Raw genomic sequence first — 16,303 nt, forward strand, 5'->3', positions numbered from 1 at the left:
TCACGTGCTCCGTTTCTCATTGGTCCATTTTGCTTCCAACGAGAATCTTCTCAATTTCTAATTGGTCGTCGTCGTCATGTACTTTTTATACCTGTATTTATTTACATAAACACGAGTTTCTTTCGGGTGGAACAAATGATTTGTAAGCATGGTAGTTTTTCAGCAACTGTAATTTCCAAAATTCGCAAATATTTTCCTTGTGAATATAGCCTCGGAACTTATTTAAGTGTACGCATGCGTATGTAAATTTTAACATTCACGAAAATGTGCCGCCTTTTCCAACCTTACAAATTTCTTGCATCTTTCCTCCTCTTTTATCTATTGGCCCAGAGAATGGGATAGAAATACAAATTTAAAGAGGCGGCAATGCTGTCCGCATGTAAGTTGTGACGTTAGTTGAGATCATAAACGTTAAAAATTTCAATAAGAGTTTCGCCTTTGGTGTTTCTACTCCGTGTTAGTGCGGTTCAAATTTGACTTACGAAGACACAGTTCGTTTCAGATTTCTTTGAATGGCAGTTAATCGCGCTACAAAAAAAACATGTCCATTAATGTTACTGTCAACGGAAACCCTTTAAACATAAGGCAAGGCAGAATGGTGTTGTCCGATTTAGATCAAATTAAGAAAAATGAGAGGGACCGGCGTCGAAGGTTACGCTTGGAGCAGGTATGCATGTATTTACTAAATTATTTGAAACATTAATAAACAAACACAATATTTGTATAAATATAAGGAGACACAATCTGTCAAATAGTATTGAATAATTATTTTACTGTATTACATAGTCGATAACAAAATTGAAATACTAAACCATAAATATTGAACAAATCATTTATATCCATAGGTAAGGCAACAGTCGAAAGAAATATCGGATAGACTTTTGGATCGTGTTAAGAATATAACTAAGCAAGAGCAAAAGAAGCTGGAGAGCAATGATGATTTGAGTTCGAGGCAGTTATTCAATGAAAAAATTATGGAAATTCAACAAAAATATCAAGAAGACATGGCAGATATTGGTCTGGCACATTTGTCTGCAATGTTGGAGCCTGATCACGATGAAATCTTACAGGAACAGGAAAGAAAGAATAAATTAGCAGCATCGAAAAGAGGAAGAGAAGCGGTAAAACAAATTTATGAGGAGCAAAAGGTAAGATTTTTATTATATACAATTACTTAGGTTGTAAATCTTAGTACATCATATTACCTAGATTAAAATTTATAAAAGTATAAGTAACATCCGTGTAGAAAGAATCGGCGGAACAACAACACCAAAATCGACTGCGCCAAGTACGGGAATTGGAGAATCTAAGGTCCACAATGGTTGCAAAACTTCCTCGCGTAAACCTGCTGGAGGCAGACGTTGAAGAGAAAGAAATCGATGAAGGAAATAAACACAGGAAATCTGCTAAGAAAAAGACAAGGAAACAGTACTTTAAAAAGTCACCAGGAAAAATTACAAAATCATATACAAGGGTATAGTAGTCGGATATTAAAATAACAGTAAATGTGTAGGTTCTTGAAGTGGAACTGGGTAAATACACAAAACTAGAGTTTATGCAATGATCGACTTATTTTACAGATTTCCAGTGATTTAAAGACACGCTCGCCTCGTTTACAATCGAGACAAAAGATGTTGCACACTGATCCAAGAAAGGATGTTATGAGATCAGAAGAACAATCTGTCCCTACTTCTACTACAAATCCATCTGCATTAAAAAGTACAACTACAACATCAAATGCTGAAGAAATTGTGATAGAACTTGAATGCGATAAAATTCCAGAAAAAGTGACACCAACTTCAGCTGCAGAAGTTGACAAAACATTAAGGTATGCGCCGTGTAATTAGAATTTCAATATGAAACAGTAGCTAAAACCAAATTTTTAATATTACAGATACAATCCACGGGATTACGCACAGCCAACATCAGCTTCAACTTCTAACAGTCAAAGCGATAGCTCTAGTTCATTGAGCGATGATTGTTCATGTCTGCCTCCTAATAACGAACAATCGAAATGTATAAGAACACCAAAACAAAAAGTTAATTCCTCGGCAAATGATAAAGTACAATTATATGATCATAGTAAGCATCAAAGTAATGTATATAATAAACCAGTTGGTGTAGTTGAAAAAATACATGCATGGAACGAGGTTTGTAATTGAAAGCAAAGAAAAGAAATTATTTATAGTGTAATAGATACACTCAATTCACAGCATACAGAATGTGTTATCCAACATTGACATTTCTAAATTATTCTTATCTGTAAGTCACATGCGTAATGATCTGCAAGTAGCCTGCGGATTTCTATGCACAATACAAAGTTTCCAAATCGATCGTAAGAAATGGGAGCTAGATTATCATTGCGAGATATGTATACGGTTTCAGTGATGGATAATTCATTCTATATAACTATGTTCTTTAATATTATAAATCTGTGCAGCCAAGCGCAATAGACTTAGCTCAAGAAATCGAAAAGTCTGAAGCGGTTAAATCGCATTTAATGGAAAGTCGTAAAGCCACTGCTCAAAAGCGTGGCGAGGATGCGGTGTTGAGAGAAAAAGTGCGACGTGATTATCAAACCCTTCTGCAGAATTTGAATCATCTCGCGGTAGAGGAGCGTAAATTGAAGTCAAATCAAGCCGAACATTATCAGGTATTTGTCCGACTTTAAAACTATATTTTCTTATCGATGTTCAATTCACTGTATTATGCTCACGTGCTGCTAGAACGACGCGCATATATTACAAGAACGGAGAAAAATGTTGAAGGACCAGCATAAGAAGAAGCTAAACCGTGCGCTGCAAACACTGTTGCCTGAAGAAAGTTTGGTACAATGCCCGTCATATCCTATAGAAAGACAAATAACTTTAATGCCTAGAGAAAAAGAGAAAGACGTTGACGTAAACGCTGTCTGGGTTGACCAATGTTGTGTCAGCGAACGTTCAGACAGCAGAGCTGTACAAAGCAGAAGGAAAGAACCAGAGACTTCGCGAGAGGAACAGATATTAGACATGTTAAAGAAGGTTGAAAAGCAGAAACAGCTTTTATTGAAAGAGTTTGGTGCCGATTTGCCAAGCGACATATTCAACGCATCCATGAAGCCTTTATTTGAGAAAGATAAATCGGTTCAAGCACAGTCAACTGTGCGTCAGGCTTCATCGATTCAACAAAGACCGTTGTCACCAGAGATTAAAGTAATAAGTGCACCTTGTTGCAGCGAAAGTATCCAGAAGGATAAGACGGAAACGAAAGAAAGCTCGTCCGTCCAAAAAGTAGAAATCGCTGTGCAAACTACCACGGAACCGAAACACGACGTGGTCCAAGACAAGAGTATTCAAGTAGAGATCGCACAGGAAAAAGGAAGCGAACCTAAGACGCCTAACGATGAAGTTGACAAGGTTCCCAGACACTATCCGCTTGAACCAAAAATTAAAGTTGTTACTCCGGAAGCGGACACTAACGACTCGACTAGCTCTGCATTTGCGAACACATTGAACGACACCGATAATCAGAATTTTGTACCAATCGCTACGAAACAAAAGCACAAGAGAGTTACTCCTAGAAAAGAGAAGCAAAAGTCTTTAGTCGGTGTAAGTAGAACGCCATCGTTTACGAAGAAGCTACCAAAAACTTTTTCATCAAGATCGCGTCTGCACGGTTTGAGGAAACCGGCCCGTACTATCACAAGTACGCCTAATGAGAGAATTAAAATCTATGTTAATAAGACCGGGTTGAATATCGAATTGAATCCAGCTCAAACGCCTGAGGTGACTGTAGACGCAAGCACCCAAAGTGCTTCCCAGACACGTTCCACAGGCGTGCAGAGTCAAATAATTACGCAAAGTTCCCAGATACGTTCCGCAGGCGTGCAAAATCAAACAGGTACCAAATCGTACAGCGTGAAATCGCAATCAACACAAATTAAAATGAGGGATATCTCGGACTCGTCTACATCTTTCGCTAGTCTTCCACCAATCAAGCCTAGAAACATTCTCGAAGCATTAAGCAATAATATATCTGTTCTTGAAATGTTAGACTCATCGGCGAATGAGAGCATGAAATTTCTGCGGGGGGATGTTACTCCAGTGTCGACGCCAGAAACTCCATCACCACGTACCATGGCAATGCCTTCGAATGTGCCTCATGCTTCTAGGCTCAGCAGAATGCTTAAATATGCATCGATAGACTCGCAAACGAATGACAGCAGTATTCTGTCGTCCAAAAATGATCAGCCAATGATGACAGATTCGTCTGGTTATCAGCAGAAAGAACGATCACCTCGGCATATGAGAAAGCATGCTTTGAAGCGAACTGTTTCTTCAAACGGTGCTTGCTCGTGTGAGAATCCAGAATGCAAATTAATGGACGCGAAATTTCATCATATTCGCGATTACGCGTTGAAGAACTGTCCCGAAATATTGCAAAAGTACGAGGACCTCCAAACTATGTGCACAGAAAGAATTGTGTCGTTGACGAATCTCATCGAGAAGGTTCGAAATGAACAGAAAGGTATGGTACAACGTTTCAGCATCGGATTGGAATTCATTTTATTTTAGTTTAAGAAATTAGGCTCTTTTTCCCGGTCAAAACACGTTGATGCCCTATTGAATGGTTCAATACACCTGTATCGTTATACAAAATTGCAGACAATTATAAAGAACTCGACAAAGTTAATAATTCCACAATTGTTTTAGGGGTGGAACTTTCAATAATAAGTCCAGCCGATGAAACCAGTTTAATGCAACTACCTCCGGTGAAACCGAGGGACAACAATCTGCAAAGTGTTCGCGATCTCGTTGAGAATATAGAGGCAATTCATAACCAGCTCGCGAAAACGCTCGCTGAATCGCAAAACATTATAAAAAAGAACACGGTCTCGACGCAAGACAGCAATCAACTTGACGAGGCAGATGTTGAGACTCAAACGAATGAGGACATGCAGAAGATCACGTCTCCGTACGTAGCGTCGAAAGTAGAAGAGGAAACGGTGAAAGTTAAGCCAAGAATTATAAGCGACAAAAGAGTTAACATACAGCTGGACAACTACAGGATACAGCTCAGACCGAAAACGTTAGAGGCAGCAACGCAAGACGATAATTCTGGGCACACTTCGAAGTCACGTGACGAGCAGATGATAGAAACGTTGTCGCAAGAGATTCTAGAGCAAAGTAAGAGTCTTAAAAATAATTTACTAGCAACGAAAGAGTGTATCGATTCATCGGTAGATCATACGCTTCAGACTGACGTTGTCGACTCTAACTTTTCTTTGAGCTCGACAAGATATGAGACGAGTAAGCCAGCACATTCTTCTGAAAAGGTAATTTGTATTTTCACTTATTAAATAACACTGTCCAACATATCACTACATCAGCCTTATTATTTAAAAAACAAAATTTGAATATGTTGGACAGTGCATGTTAGTGTATCAGGTTGTTGCATATGGAATATGAAAATGTTACGAAGCGTTTTTGAGAGCGTGTTCGAAGCTGTTACGAATCCAACATTTCATATGCGCCAGCCTAACAGCTCTGAATTATTTTGTACCCTGTTGCGAACTTGTTTAGGTGAAAGAAACCAGAGATTTTGTTCGATTACTCGCGGACATTCCGAAAGTATCAAGACAAGTGGACGCATCTCTGCATGTCAATGGGAGAAGCAAACCACCAGTAAGCCTACTTAGCGGACCGTATAGGTAATTGATTTTATTCTACTATATTACTGCACTTTTCAAAGTGACACTTTTAAAGAAAATTTTAATTTCAGGACTGAGATTGAATCGTCAGTTCACGAACTGTCAACGATACTCGAGTTTGACACACCGGACACAGTGAGCAAAAGTCAGAGTAACGTTAAATCGCCATTATCAGTGAAAAAGATTGCAGAGTCGCGGGCGACTAAAGTTGTAATAGATCCAACGAAACATGTGTCTGCTTCAGCGAACATACACGACCAACGACAGTTCGCACAGTCTTACGATCCGTCCACATCGATGTTAACGTCAGAAGTTACGAAACATAGGGTACAAGCTACCGCAACTCGGTTTGATCATCCGGGAGCATTCAAGATTCTCACTTCCCGAATGGAAGGCAAGGAAACCATAAATAAAAAGTTACAATGCGATACGCAAAATAAGAGATTATCGCCGAAGGAACAGTTACAGCCGGCAATCCATTCTGCTGCTGATGTCGATGTAAATGGCGCGAGTAAAAATAACGACAAAATAACGTCGACAAGCTCGAACAGTTTTTCTGGACTGTCCGGGATTTCGCAAATAGCTAGTACACCGTCGTCCGACGTATTAAAGTATGCATCTTCTCCGGAAGAAATGGAGATAGCACTGAAAAAGCTTGGCTTAGGTTGGGCGATAACGACATTGAAAAAGACGAGAGAAGCAAGTGCCTTGAGCTCGTCATCTACTTCCGATGATCGAACGCCGATAACTACTGGCAAGAGAATATCACCTGTTAAAAAGCAATTTGAGAGTAATTACGGCTTACCAGATTTTAGCGACGTGTCTTCTATATCCGTGAAAGAAGCTAGTAAGAGTACCGAGCATGCGGTGCTTCTCAAAGGGAGAACCTCGACACCTTTGCACTCGAAATTACACAATTCCAATTCGAACAACAGCGCGACAACGAACACTAGTAGCACAAACGTTTCTGAAAACTTGCAGGAACCCAGCGAAGGTTTGATCATTCCTGACATAGCCCTTACCAGTTCGAAAACTAATATTAAAAGACTAGAGAATCGCTAATATATTTTTTTACTCGCCGATTTACACCACGAAATGTTGAAAGATAAATTAAGATAAATTATATTTCTAGCGAGAACGTAAATTCAGTGTTCATTACAAAGCAATAATATTGATATCTTCACGGTGTTTTTTACTTTTAGTGTGTAACCTGCACTACGAGGGAAATTGTTGAATCTAAACTGACAATAATATGCAAGTTGTGACGAAGAAATACGTATTGAACTGCTCAATGTTTAAAAATAATAACTGTTTATTAATCATATTACCTGGTTGTGCAACGTAAAAAGTACATTCGATGAATTTCTTTCTTTACACGAATTTGATATACAATTCAATGTCGCCGGTAAAGGCGTACACATACTAAAACGGCGATATTTTAGCTGTCCTTGTTACAAATTATTTTTATACTTAGTAAAATTATATTTTAAACATTGTATATTTTATTAGCATATGGGAATTTGACAATATGAGTAGATGCTTGACAAGAGAACACTCGAAATTGACGTCATCAAAGGAAAAAACTATTATTATAGATTGCGTATATATATATCATTGTAACTCACTGATCGAAAATAACATTTTAGAGATAGATAATAAAATAGTTTTACCTTTGACCTGTTATAATTCATTCCAATAGAAAGAGTTCTTGGATCACTCTGCTAAGCTACGACGTAATTATTATTATATAATTTAATTGTTATTCTTTGTGTGTATATTTTGAATGAATTGGAAATAAATCTTTTTATATGACCTTTTTGTATTACTTTCATCTGAACGATTTCGACCGAAAAGCGTCATTAGTAAGTGTACACATTTACTGCATGCTGTCATAATGTATAAAATAAATCAGCACAATGTTGTTACCATCCCAGACACACAATGTAGAAGTTTCGCGTATAACAATTTTTTGTACATTTTCTTTTAAAATATGAAGTTCGTGGCTTTAACGCTTAATAATGCAATTATTCTTATTGTTCTCGATGTATCATATTCTATAACAATTACAAAAATGTTACAGTTCAGTTACACGCTTGATAAAAACTGTTCAATAAAACCTTTGAACATTCTTTATACAGGATAAATTACCTATACAGACATATACGTAACCATAAATTTTATCATGCGTGCAATTAATATTTCCTGCAAAATATTTATGAAAAAATCTACTTCGTCTAACCATTGTAAATCATAGAATATTAAGTATAACAAAACACGGCTTTTAACTTTAATATTACACTTATTGAGAATATTTGTCAAATATAAAAATCAGAGTTAAATTCATTATTGCACTCTAATGATTCCCATAAAAACATTAACATTATACATGTAGAATAAAATGAGTTAAACGAGAAAGAAAACATTGACATTGATATTTATACAAAATTCATTAACTACTTACGAATAATAAATACATTTAAGGTTTGAATAATTTTTTCTAACATCTGTAATTATCTCTTAACATTTTAAATGCTTATATGCGTGTCGTACAATTGTACGGCTGTTATAAGTGTAGGCTTCTTCATGAAGGCATATTCGAAATGTTTACATAGACAATTTGACTTATAAATAATCATGAAATTAAAATAAATAACGAAATTCAACTCCATACATCACTAGAGTAACGTTTTTGTGAATCCATCTTCTTAATGTATGTAGCTGCATCAAGTTCCGCCATCTTTCCTTTTTCCATCACAACTTTTAGTAATATATTATGTACGTCGCGCGCCATGTTTTTAGCGTCACTGTAATCAAACGTAATGCTTAGAAATGTTCTTTCGAGGAATTTACAGGGTGTCCCAAAATTCAATCAACTCCGTGAAATGGGTGGTTCCCGAGGTCATTTGAAGCGATTTTTTCCTTTGCAAAAATCACCTCGGGAACCACTCCATTTCTCGGAGTTGATTGAATTTTGGGACATCCTGTATAAGAATATCGTTAGGGAATGAGATACTAACCCACAGACATAGATATGGCCATTTTGTTCGCCGATAACTCTCCATAGTTCCTCCTTATTGTTTTCCAGTAAATGTGTAACATACACTTTGTGATCTTGCTCTCTGCTGAATGCGTTATGCATAATCAGACTGCCATTTTTCACATATTCTTCGAGTTCTTCCTTGTATAGGAAATCTTCGTCCCGTTTCCTACATCCGAAGTACAGAATCGTCTCGCCGACTTCTTTGCCTGGAAGACATGGAAACATAAATGTTAATAGACTTTATCAGTTCTATCATTTGTGTAAGCTCCAAAACTGAAAGATCAGACACGAGAGAGCTATGTAGGAACGCACGATTGTATTACTTCATACAATAATTTTACATTGACAGCATACAATGTGTTCACGCAATTACTAGCCAGCGTTTTTCTTGGCAGCGTTTATTGTTTTATTAAGTATATTGTACCTTCTCGTTTAGCGAGATCACGTTCCTGGATAAATGCTCTGAACGGTGCAATACCAGTGCCTGGACCAACCATCACAACAGGTGTGGACACTTTGGTCGGCAAACGGAACTGGGATTTTCGCACAAAAATGGGAACTACGCACGGTGGATCTGATGGGTGCTTCTCCTTCAACCAGCTGGTCGTTACTCCCTTATTAACTCTTCCGGTGGGAGTCTTATATTCTACCACAACCGCAGTAATGTGAACAGACGTAGGATGCAACTGTTAAAAAGGATTCATTGAAACATTATTAATACACCAGGATTATGCCAGGCATAATCTTTTTATAATATTGAATAAGAATCGCACTGTATTACCTTTGGCGACGAGGAAATTGAATAGTAACGACACTGTAATCTCGGTAAAAGTTCACACAAGTGATCCAAAGCTGGTTTTAGACTAGGAATATCTTCTAAAATATGCACTATATTTCTGTTCTCTTGAACTACCCATTGTTGGTAAGCAGCCTTGCCCTCTGCACTGGTTGATGTCATTAATTTCAACTTTTCTTTGTCTTCCGAGTCGGTGCAGTACTCCGCCAATTCTTTAAGTATATGGGTACGCGGATTGCCAGTAATGTCCAAGTAATGTGTTAAAGCTGTTCTATAAGAACAGGGACAAGGGAATGGATGTTTCTTTGTAGATTCCTCTGTAATACAAAGAGCAAGAAGTTAGAAATATCGTTAAACAAGCACCAATTTATTAAATATAGTTTTGAAGTTTACCATCTGTGTTCGTAAGTGTGAACACAGTATCTAAATCCACACCGCATTTCTCTCCAATTTTGTTCACTAGTTCTACGTTATTTACAGGATATACTGCCAAATGATCGCCGGCTTCGTACCGCATTTTCGAGCCTTCTATATCAAACTCTATGTGCATGCAAGACCTGTCCGACTTCGGTCCATGCAGTTCTCGATTGACTTTGAGTGGAGCCAAGAAAGGATTCTTCGCATCGTATGGTCTAGAAGTAACAAAATAAATGTGAGTATTGTGAAAATTATAGGTGTGCATACAGGGTGTTCACTTCTGTTCATTTCTAAAAAAATTACATATTGCATTGCGTGGCTTGCAAAAACAGTATAACTTTTTCCTCTTTCACGTTTTGGAACAGCAATGGCTTTGGAAGAACAATGGCTAGTAAAACGCGAACACCCTGTACGTTAAACTATTAAAATAACGTACGCTCGTTGATTCTTGAATGAGTGAAGACGAGCTATTTCACCAGTGTAAATACGTTCGATGGCTACATCGTTGTGCTCTGTAAGTTGATACTGTCGAATGCTAACATCTTCACCAGCACCTTCAATTCCAAAGAACTCGCAGACTGTTGGCCAAAATTTGTCTTTCCATGTGATGAAATCATCTTCTATACTATAACAGGAAATGTTTTGTATGCATGCTGTCTGCACAAAGAAATCATAGAGACTTCTACAGGTTTCGAGTTATATAATACAAAGAAAAAACACAACTCCGCAGAAACTTCTAAACTTCTATTTCATTTGAATTTGGAAAGGTGACAAGCATTAAGATGCACTGTTGATTATTATAATGTATTTTAATATACAAATCTGTATTACTTTTTATTTGCTGCTGCATGAAATGTAATAGAGTAATTGAGTTAAATCTTGGCTATAATTAATGTACAGTTTTTGAAGATTGTGCACACTTACTTCGCATCGTCGTCTCCCAAACCGAGTTCGAAAACTCGGGTAGCACCGAGTTGTTCCAATCTATGATCAACATACAATCCTACTTCATTATAATGTTCATATGTTTTATTTCCCAGAGCGAACACCTGCAAAGTAGAACGGAAAAATAGGATATTAAAAAACGACGAATGATTATTGCAATTTAATACAATTAACTGTTTAATGTAAATAACAAAGTCAACGTTGCAAACACTACATAAAAGATTGTGAAAATAAATTTGTGTACATTATTCAACAACGAAGAGTATACTAAGTTCTGAAATTATTTACATGAAAATAATTTAAATAGATAGGGTAAAGGAACCATGCAAGTCGCTTATATTACCAAAATTTATATCTGATAAACATTTTGGCAAGTACCCCTTATTTCAATATTTTAAATTGAATATTTTCAATATTCATTATTCATTATTTTATGGTAGAAATGTGATCAAATATAAATAAGACAAATATAACAAAAAGTTGCAATAATACTTAAATGAAAGCTGATTAAAATTACTGCAACATTAGTCACACGAAAAAAGCACTCTACAAGTACCTCAAATGTTGGCGGCAAAAATAATGTCGCAAACGCCCGATGGGTGGCGCTACCGTACCTATAATGTTTGATTATAACTCGTAAAAGTTTATCGAATTTATTGAAATTCATTCTTAAAATATTTTTAAATTGAATTATTCTTTCGCGTAATTAATTGACTACTGTTGTATCATTGATAACACGAAAATTATTTAATTATTTTTGGAAAGAAACACATGTGCAAAATGTGAGAGACTATGGTAGCTGGATACGTGCGCGTGGTCGATACTCGATACAAATTGCTTATGTCAGGACTGCTTAACTGGTGGCTCGTGAGCCAATTGTGACTCTTTTTTCCCTAAAGGCCGGTGTCTTCCCAAAAGTTAGGCAGTCACAGGGGAAAGGAGAATCGTAGGTTTATCTCATTTTGCATTTTGAGCTTCGTGGTGTCTCAAGGGGGTACCCCCCGGTAGAGGAGTGAACGGTGAGGGGGAAGAAGTTAAGCAGCCCTGGCTTACGTAATGCTACGTACTCATTCCGGTGACCTGACCTAACCTCAAATATTTCCACTGCGCGTGATTAGATGATTCAAATATGTACGTAAACGGATATTTCAACAATGTGTACGCTAAGAATGTCCACTTTTCTTGAAAAATACTTGAATTTGTGACAAAAGGTACAAGCTGCCATATTGCCAAGTATTAATAATATTTTTATTGAAATAAACACGATCAACGTGTAACTTCACAATGTTGCAATTTTGAATGTGCGTACATAGTAATGTATGCATTGATTTCGTGGAAATACTGTGATGAAATTACTACTTGTTATTGTTTATTCAGAATTAAAAAGCTTGCTGAACAATGGGACAGAATCGTACAGTGGACATTAGACTGGTGCGTCACCTAACATGACGACAGAAAATTTCTTCTAAATTGCTGACTGTATAGAAGAACGTATACGAAAGTTGCATTGCGTCTACTCTTATTCTGAAGGGCACCTTCAGTTTTTTCAATATCTCGGGAAAAATAAGAAATAGCAAAAAACGAATTATTGCATCATGTAACCACCTGTGCAGTCAATGAATTCGCGAGTAATTTGAAGTCATTGCGTTAGGTAATTCATTCTATATCATTAATTGAGGATGACAATACTAAACTAATTTTTGCACACACAACACCGAAATTACTTTCCGGTCAACCCGTGTTAAACATTTTTAGTAAAACATTGCTGTTTCTATACAAAATAGTAGCATAGTCGAGGGTTTAAAATTTATGATTTTTCCGACAAATGTCTGAACCGAGTATCTACTTCAAAGGCTTAAGAACAATATCCATAAATCTAATAAGATAGTAAATGTAAAACACAAATTATGGATTCCGTAAAAATACTACATGCTGCATTCAGAGTATTTAATCCTGTTACTTTCAATAATATAAAATTGAATTTTTGAAATTACATACATGGAGCAAGGTTGTTTATAAAGTACAAGAACATAGTGTTTATGGATCCAGTTCTTTAGCATGTATAACATAAGAAGTAACTAATACGTACAGCATAATTCAATCCATCAAGGTTGGCATCACCGTTCTTGAGCCAATCTACAAACTCCATAGCATTGTCCGTAGGATCGCCTTCTCCATATGTAGCCAGACAGAACACCGCCAAGCTGTTTGGAATCGACTTGAGATGTATCAACTCTTCCTGTTGCAGAAAATTACAGTTATTGTAACTCATAACATTTATAAATGTATGAACCAAGACTTTGAAAAACTGTTTCTTCTACTCATTTACATATTCTTGTTGGTGATTTTTCTTTAATTTTTTAAAAATATATAATCGTTTTATTCCTTAATGTATATTATCTAAAAACTGAAAGCGATGGGAAAAAATTATTTAAGATCTGCTGGTCAGTTTTCCAAGGTATGTAGCGGAAGTTATTCATGAATCAAGGAACTATATAAAGATTTTAGGTTTTTACCATATCGCATTCCTCGGGATCGGCCACCATGCCTTTCATTTTATAACGGATGCCCTCTTTAGCCAGCCGACCCGCGAATTCTTCAGCAGTTCCGGTCTGACTGCCATAGAATACCACAAGACTTCTGCCGGAAGTCTTCAACTTTTTGATGAATGAATTTTCCGACGGCGTTACCGTGGGATACAGCGTTGGCCTTTAAACGAGAACAATTTTCAATCAATCACAACAATTACCAATTAATATATAAACTGATGTATGCTTCTAACATTCTAATATTTTTCCAGCATAAATATTCAGTCTTTTTAGTATGTTAAAGCGAACAAAAATGCAGATTTTACACATTTTAAATATTCTTGTAGTAATAGAATATTGATGGAAAATTCCAGCGTTTCGTTAAAAGAGTGTCATTTTTCAAAAGTTTTTGCATTTTCAGTTTCCCGTTTTGCTAAGTCACGTGTCGCTTTATAAATATTACAGTCGATATTTGGAAAGACGGGACGGCATTTAAATGGTAAATGATCTTGCAAATGATTCGATGAAAAATCACCGAGTTCGTATCCACGCTTGCCGCGTACAGTTTCCGACGTGTACACCGGTCACTTTCGATAAAACGAGATTTTCCTATAAAAAAAAAATAATTGTGAAAGTTCCGGCCACTTTCCCGTGTCCTAGGTGCAGGTGACCTCTTAAACCCGATAACACACTGATCAGTATTCCTGCACAGGTGAAATCACGTCGCCGCATTTTCTAGGAGATCCTGAGGTATTTTCCAGGTCGTGTTATCTGTAGTACGCTTACATAAGTTTCTAGCGTTATGCAGTTCAATTAAGTCGTGTGCAAACAAATTTGAGAAAGACTAACGGTCGCTAGAATTCATTCAGTTGGTATACTGAACATATCAGGAGCGACATTTCTCTCTTAATATATTGGATAATTTTACTGTTATTCGCAAAATATTGATCTTCCTATCGCATTCATATTCTATCATTGTAATTTGAACTGACTTCTTTGCTTCTAATGATCGCTTTATGAGACTTTCACCGACATATTCGTGACATTTTTCTGATTGAAATGAGCCCAAACACGATACGGTTTCGATCACCTCGGCCCGTTTAATCCACGATAATGTCATCGGTTCGGATAATCGAGGTTCCACTAAATCGTGAATTGAACGAGCAAATGTGCATCGAATCGTGTCATGTTTGGACTCGTTTTAATCAGAAAATTGTCACGAATATGCTGGTAAAGGTTTCGTGTGTAAATTGTCAAAAGGAGTAGTTGTAATAGTTCACTATTGTGTCAATCTGGCATAAAAAGACACATTTAGCTATGGAAAGGATTTCTTGGATGGTTTCAGGCATTTCAGAAAATATTCTTGTATGCGGATCTTACTGAATGGAGTATGATTTTGTCGCGGCAGCATAATCGTCCTGTTTGTTCCTGCGCATCAGCCACCATATTGCGGCCAATAGGAGTGCGCTTAATAGTACTATGTCGAGGACACTGAAAAGGGGCTCATCGTGGAATTCAACCTGGTCCTCGTTCTCCAGAACTGGAGAACCTGCCATTCTTATAGCCTTGGGTTGGGATGCGCTCGCAGTCTGCAACAAAGACAACAAAATCTGTAAACAATAATAGTGAATATAGTATATTCTTAACAATTGCCCAGAAATACTGCACCCACGATTAGTTTCGCATGTGCTCGTCACGTGACAAAAGTGCAATCATTTTTGTAAATATTCAAACACACGTCCCGGAACGTTTTAAATTGTTCCGAGGCAAGGACAAAATCGAAAAAATTCAAATGTACTCTTCAACTTCCGACATTTTAGAATATCTTTAGACAAGAACGAAACGAAGAACACGACGGTTAACGAAATTTACATTAAAAAAAAATGCATAACAATGGAACCAATAAATTCACACAACACGACGTAATTATGCATATCTCTTTTTAAGGAGTTAAGTAAACATAAAAAAAATGCAGTAGCTATATGAAATGATATTAATGAAGAATATCTCTTTTGTAATGTTCATTATACTTTAAAAATATGTATAATTAGGCAGAGTAATTGGGCGCCTTACGCTAGTCTTTAATTTATTCAAATAATAACGAAAGTAATGTGACCAATTATATTTGCAACAAATTTGTTTTGCCTTTAGTTCTATACCGATCGTTGAAGAGAAAACGCGTATTCTTTTGCAGTTTTCGGTAAAACAGCCTGTGTTCAAAATATTCTAAAAAGTACCATTTTTTTTACAACCCTGTAACAAAATGGCGGCGTCCGTACCTTCCGAGAATCATATTCGTCATTGCATACTTTTTCATTTTCATGCGAGATTTAACGCAACGGTGACAACAAAGAAAATTTGCGATGTTTATGGAGATGTATTGAAGGTCAAGAAGTGTCAACGTTGATACAGAAGGTTTGCTGCTGGTGATTATGATCTCTCTGACAGGCCTCGAAGTGGACGACCAGTTTAGTTTTCCTTGAACCATTCATCACTATCTTTCAACGTTTTTTTTTTTTTTTTCTAATTGCAATGAGGAAACACGGACAACTTGTTTCAGTAGACTGCATCATATTGTATTAACGTGCAGCACACGAGTTGCTCATTTTATTTTAAATTTTGCGAAAGTCTTTTGCAAAGATCACATGAAAGTACTTTCGCGAATAATATGTTTACAAATTAAGAGAGGAAAATTTGTTCAAGTGTAAACTCGTCACACTAACCTTCGCACTATCGCGTTGAAACGGAAAAATGAAAAGAGTGTATGTATCAGGTATTGATATAAAATTGTTGAAGATCGATTGTTGTGTAATGCAACAGTGAGATGCGATGATAAAACAAATATTTATCGCTGTCGATCATTTTTTAAATCGACCAAGTCGCAG

At 36.7% G+C, this 16,303-nt stretch overlaps 2 protein-coding genes across 7 annotated transcripts in view; one reads left to right on the forward strand and one right to left on the reverse strand.

Moving 5' to 3' along the window:
- Positions 1–7,780, forward strand: LOC143358669 (uncharacterized). Of its 5 annotated transcripts, none has more exons than XM_076795990.1 (11): positions 1–383; positions 493–667; positions 846–1,148; positions 1,247–1,474; positions 1,581–1,828; positions 1,895–2,150; positions 2,441–2,653; positions 2,727–4,509; positions 4,695–5,317; positions 5,565–5,692; positions 5,764–7,780. In XM_076795990.1, exons 2-11 carry the CDS (start codon positions 542–544, stop codon positions 6,752–6,754), a joined length of 4,899 nt encoding a protein of 1,632 aa, XP_076652105.1. In that variant the 5' UTR covers positions 1–383; positions 493–541; the 3' UTR covers positions 6,755–7,780. The 5 variants fall into 5 exon arrangements, with proteins under 5 accessions (XP_076652105.1, XP_076652107.1, XP_076652106.1 ...); XM_076795992.1 differs by having other exon boundaries at positions 503–667; XM_076795991.1 differs by having other exon boundaries at positions 1–379.
- The window catches only part of Cpr (Cytochrome P450 reductase), a 27,265-nt gene continuing 17,948 nt past the window's right edge, over positions 6,987–16,303 (reverse strand). For both annotated transcript variants that reach the window (XM_076795998.1, XM_076795997.1), the window contains exons 2-11: positions 14,799–15,007; positions 13,407–13,599; positions 12,980–13,129; positions 10,870–10,994; positions 10,382–10,570; positions 9,922–10,160; positions 9,514–9,845; positions 9,157–9,418; positions 8,710–8,938; positions 6,987–8,496 (exon numbers count right to left, since the gene is read on the reverse strand). In XM_076795998.1, the coding sequence (XP_076652113.1) occupies positions 8,352–8,496; positions 8,710–8,938; positions 9,157–9,418; positions 9,514–9,845; positions 9,922–10,160; positions 10,382–10,570; positions 10,870–10,994; positions 12,980–13,129; positions 13,407–13,599; positions 14,799–14,974 (2,040 nt within the window). In that variant the 5' untranslated portion in view covers positions 14,975–15,007 and the 3' untranslated portion in view covers positions 6,987–8,351. The remainder of the gene's footprint in view (positions 8,497–8,709; positions 8,939–9,156; positions 9,419–9,513; positions 9,846–9,921; positions 10,161–10,381; positions 10,571–10,869; positions 10,995–12,979; positions 13,130–13,406; positions 13,600–14,798; positions 15,008–16,303) is intronic.

This window comes from Halictus rubicundus, chromosome 11 (assembly GCF_050948215.1).
Source record: "Halictus rubicundus isolate RS-2024b chromosome 11, iyHalRubi1_principal, whole genome shotgun sequence".
NCBI lineage: Eukaryota > Metazoa > Arthropoda > Insecta > Hymenoptera > Halictidae > Halictus > Halictus rubicundus.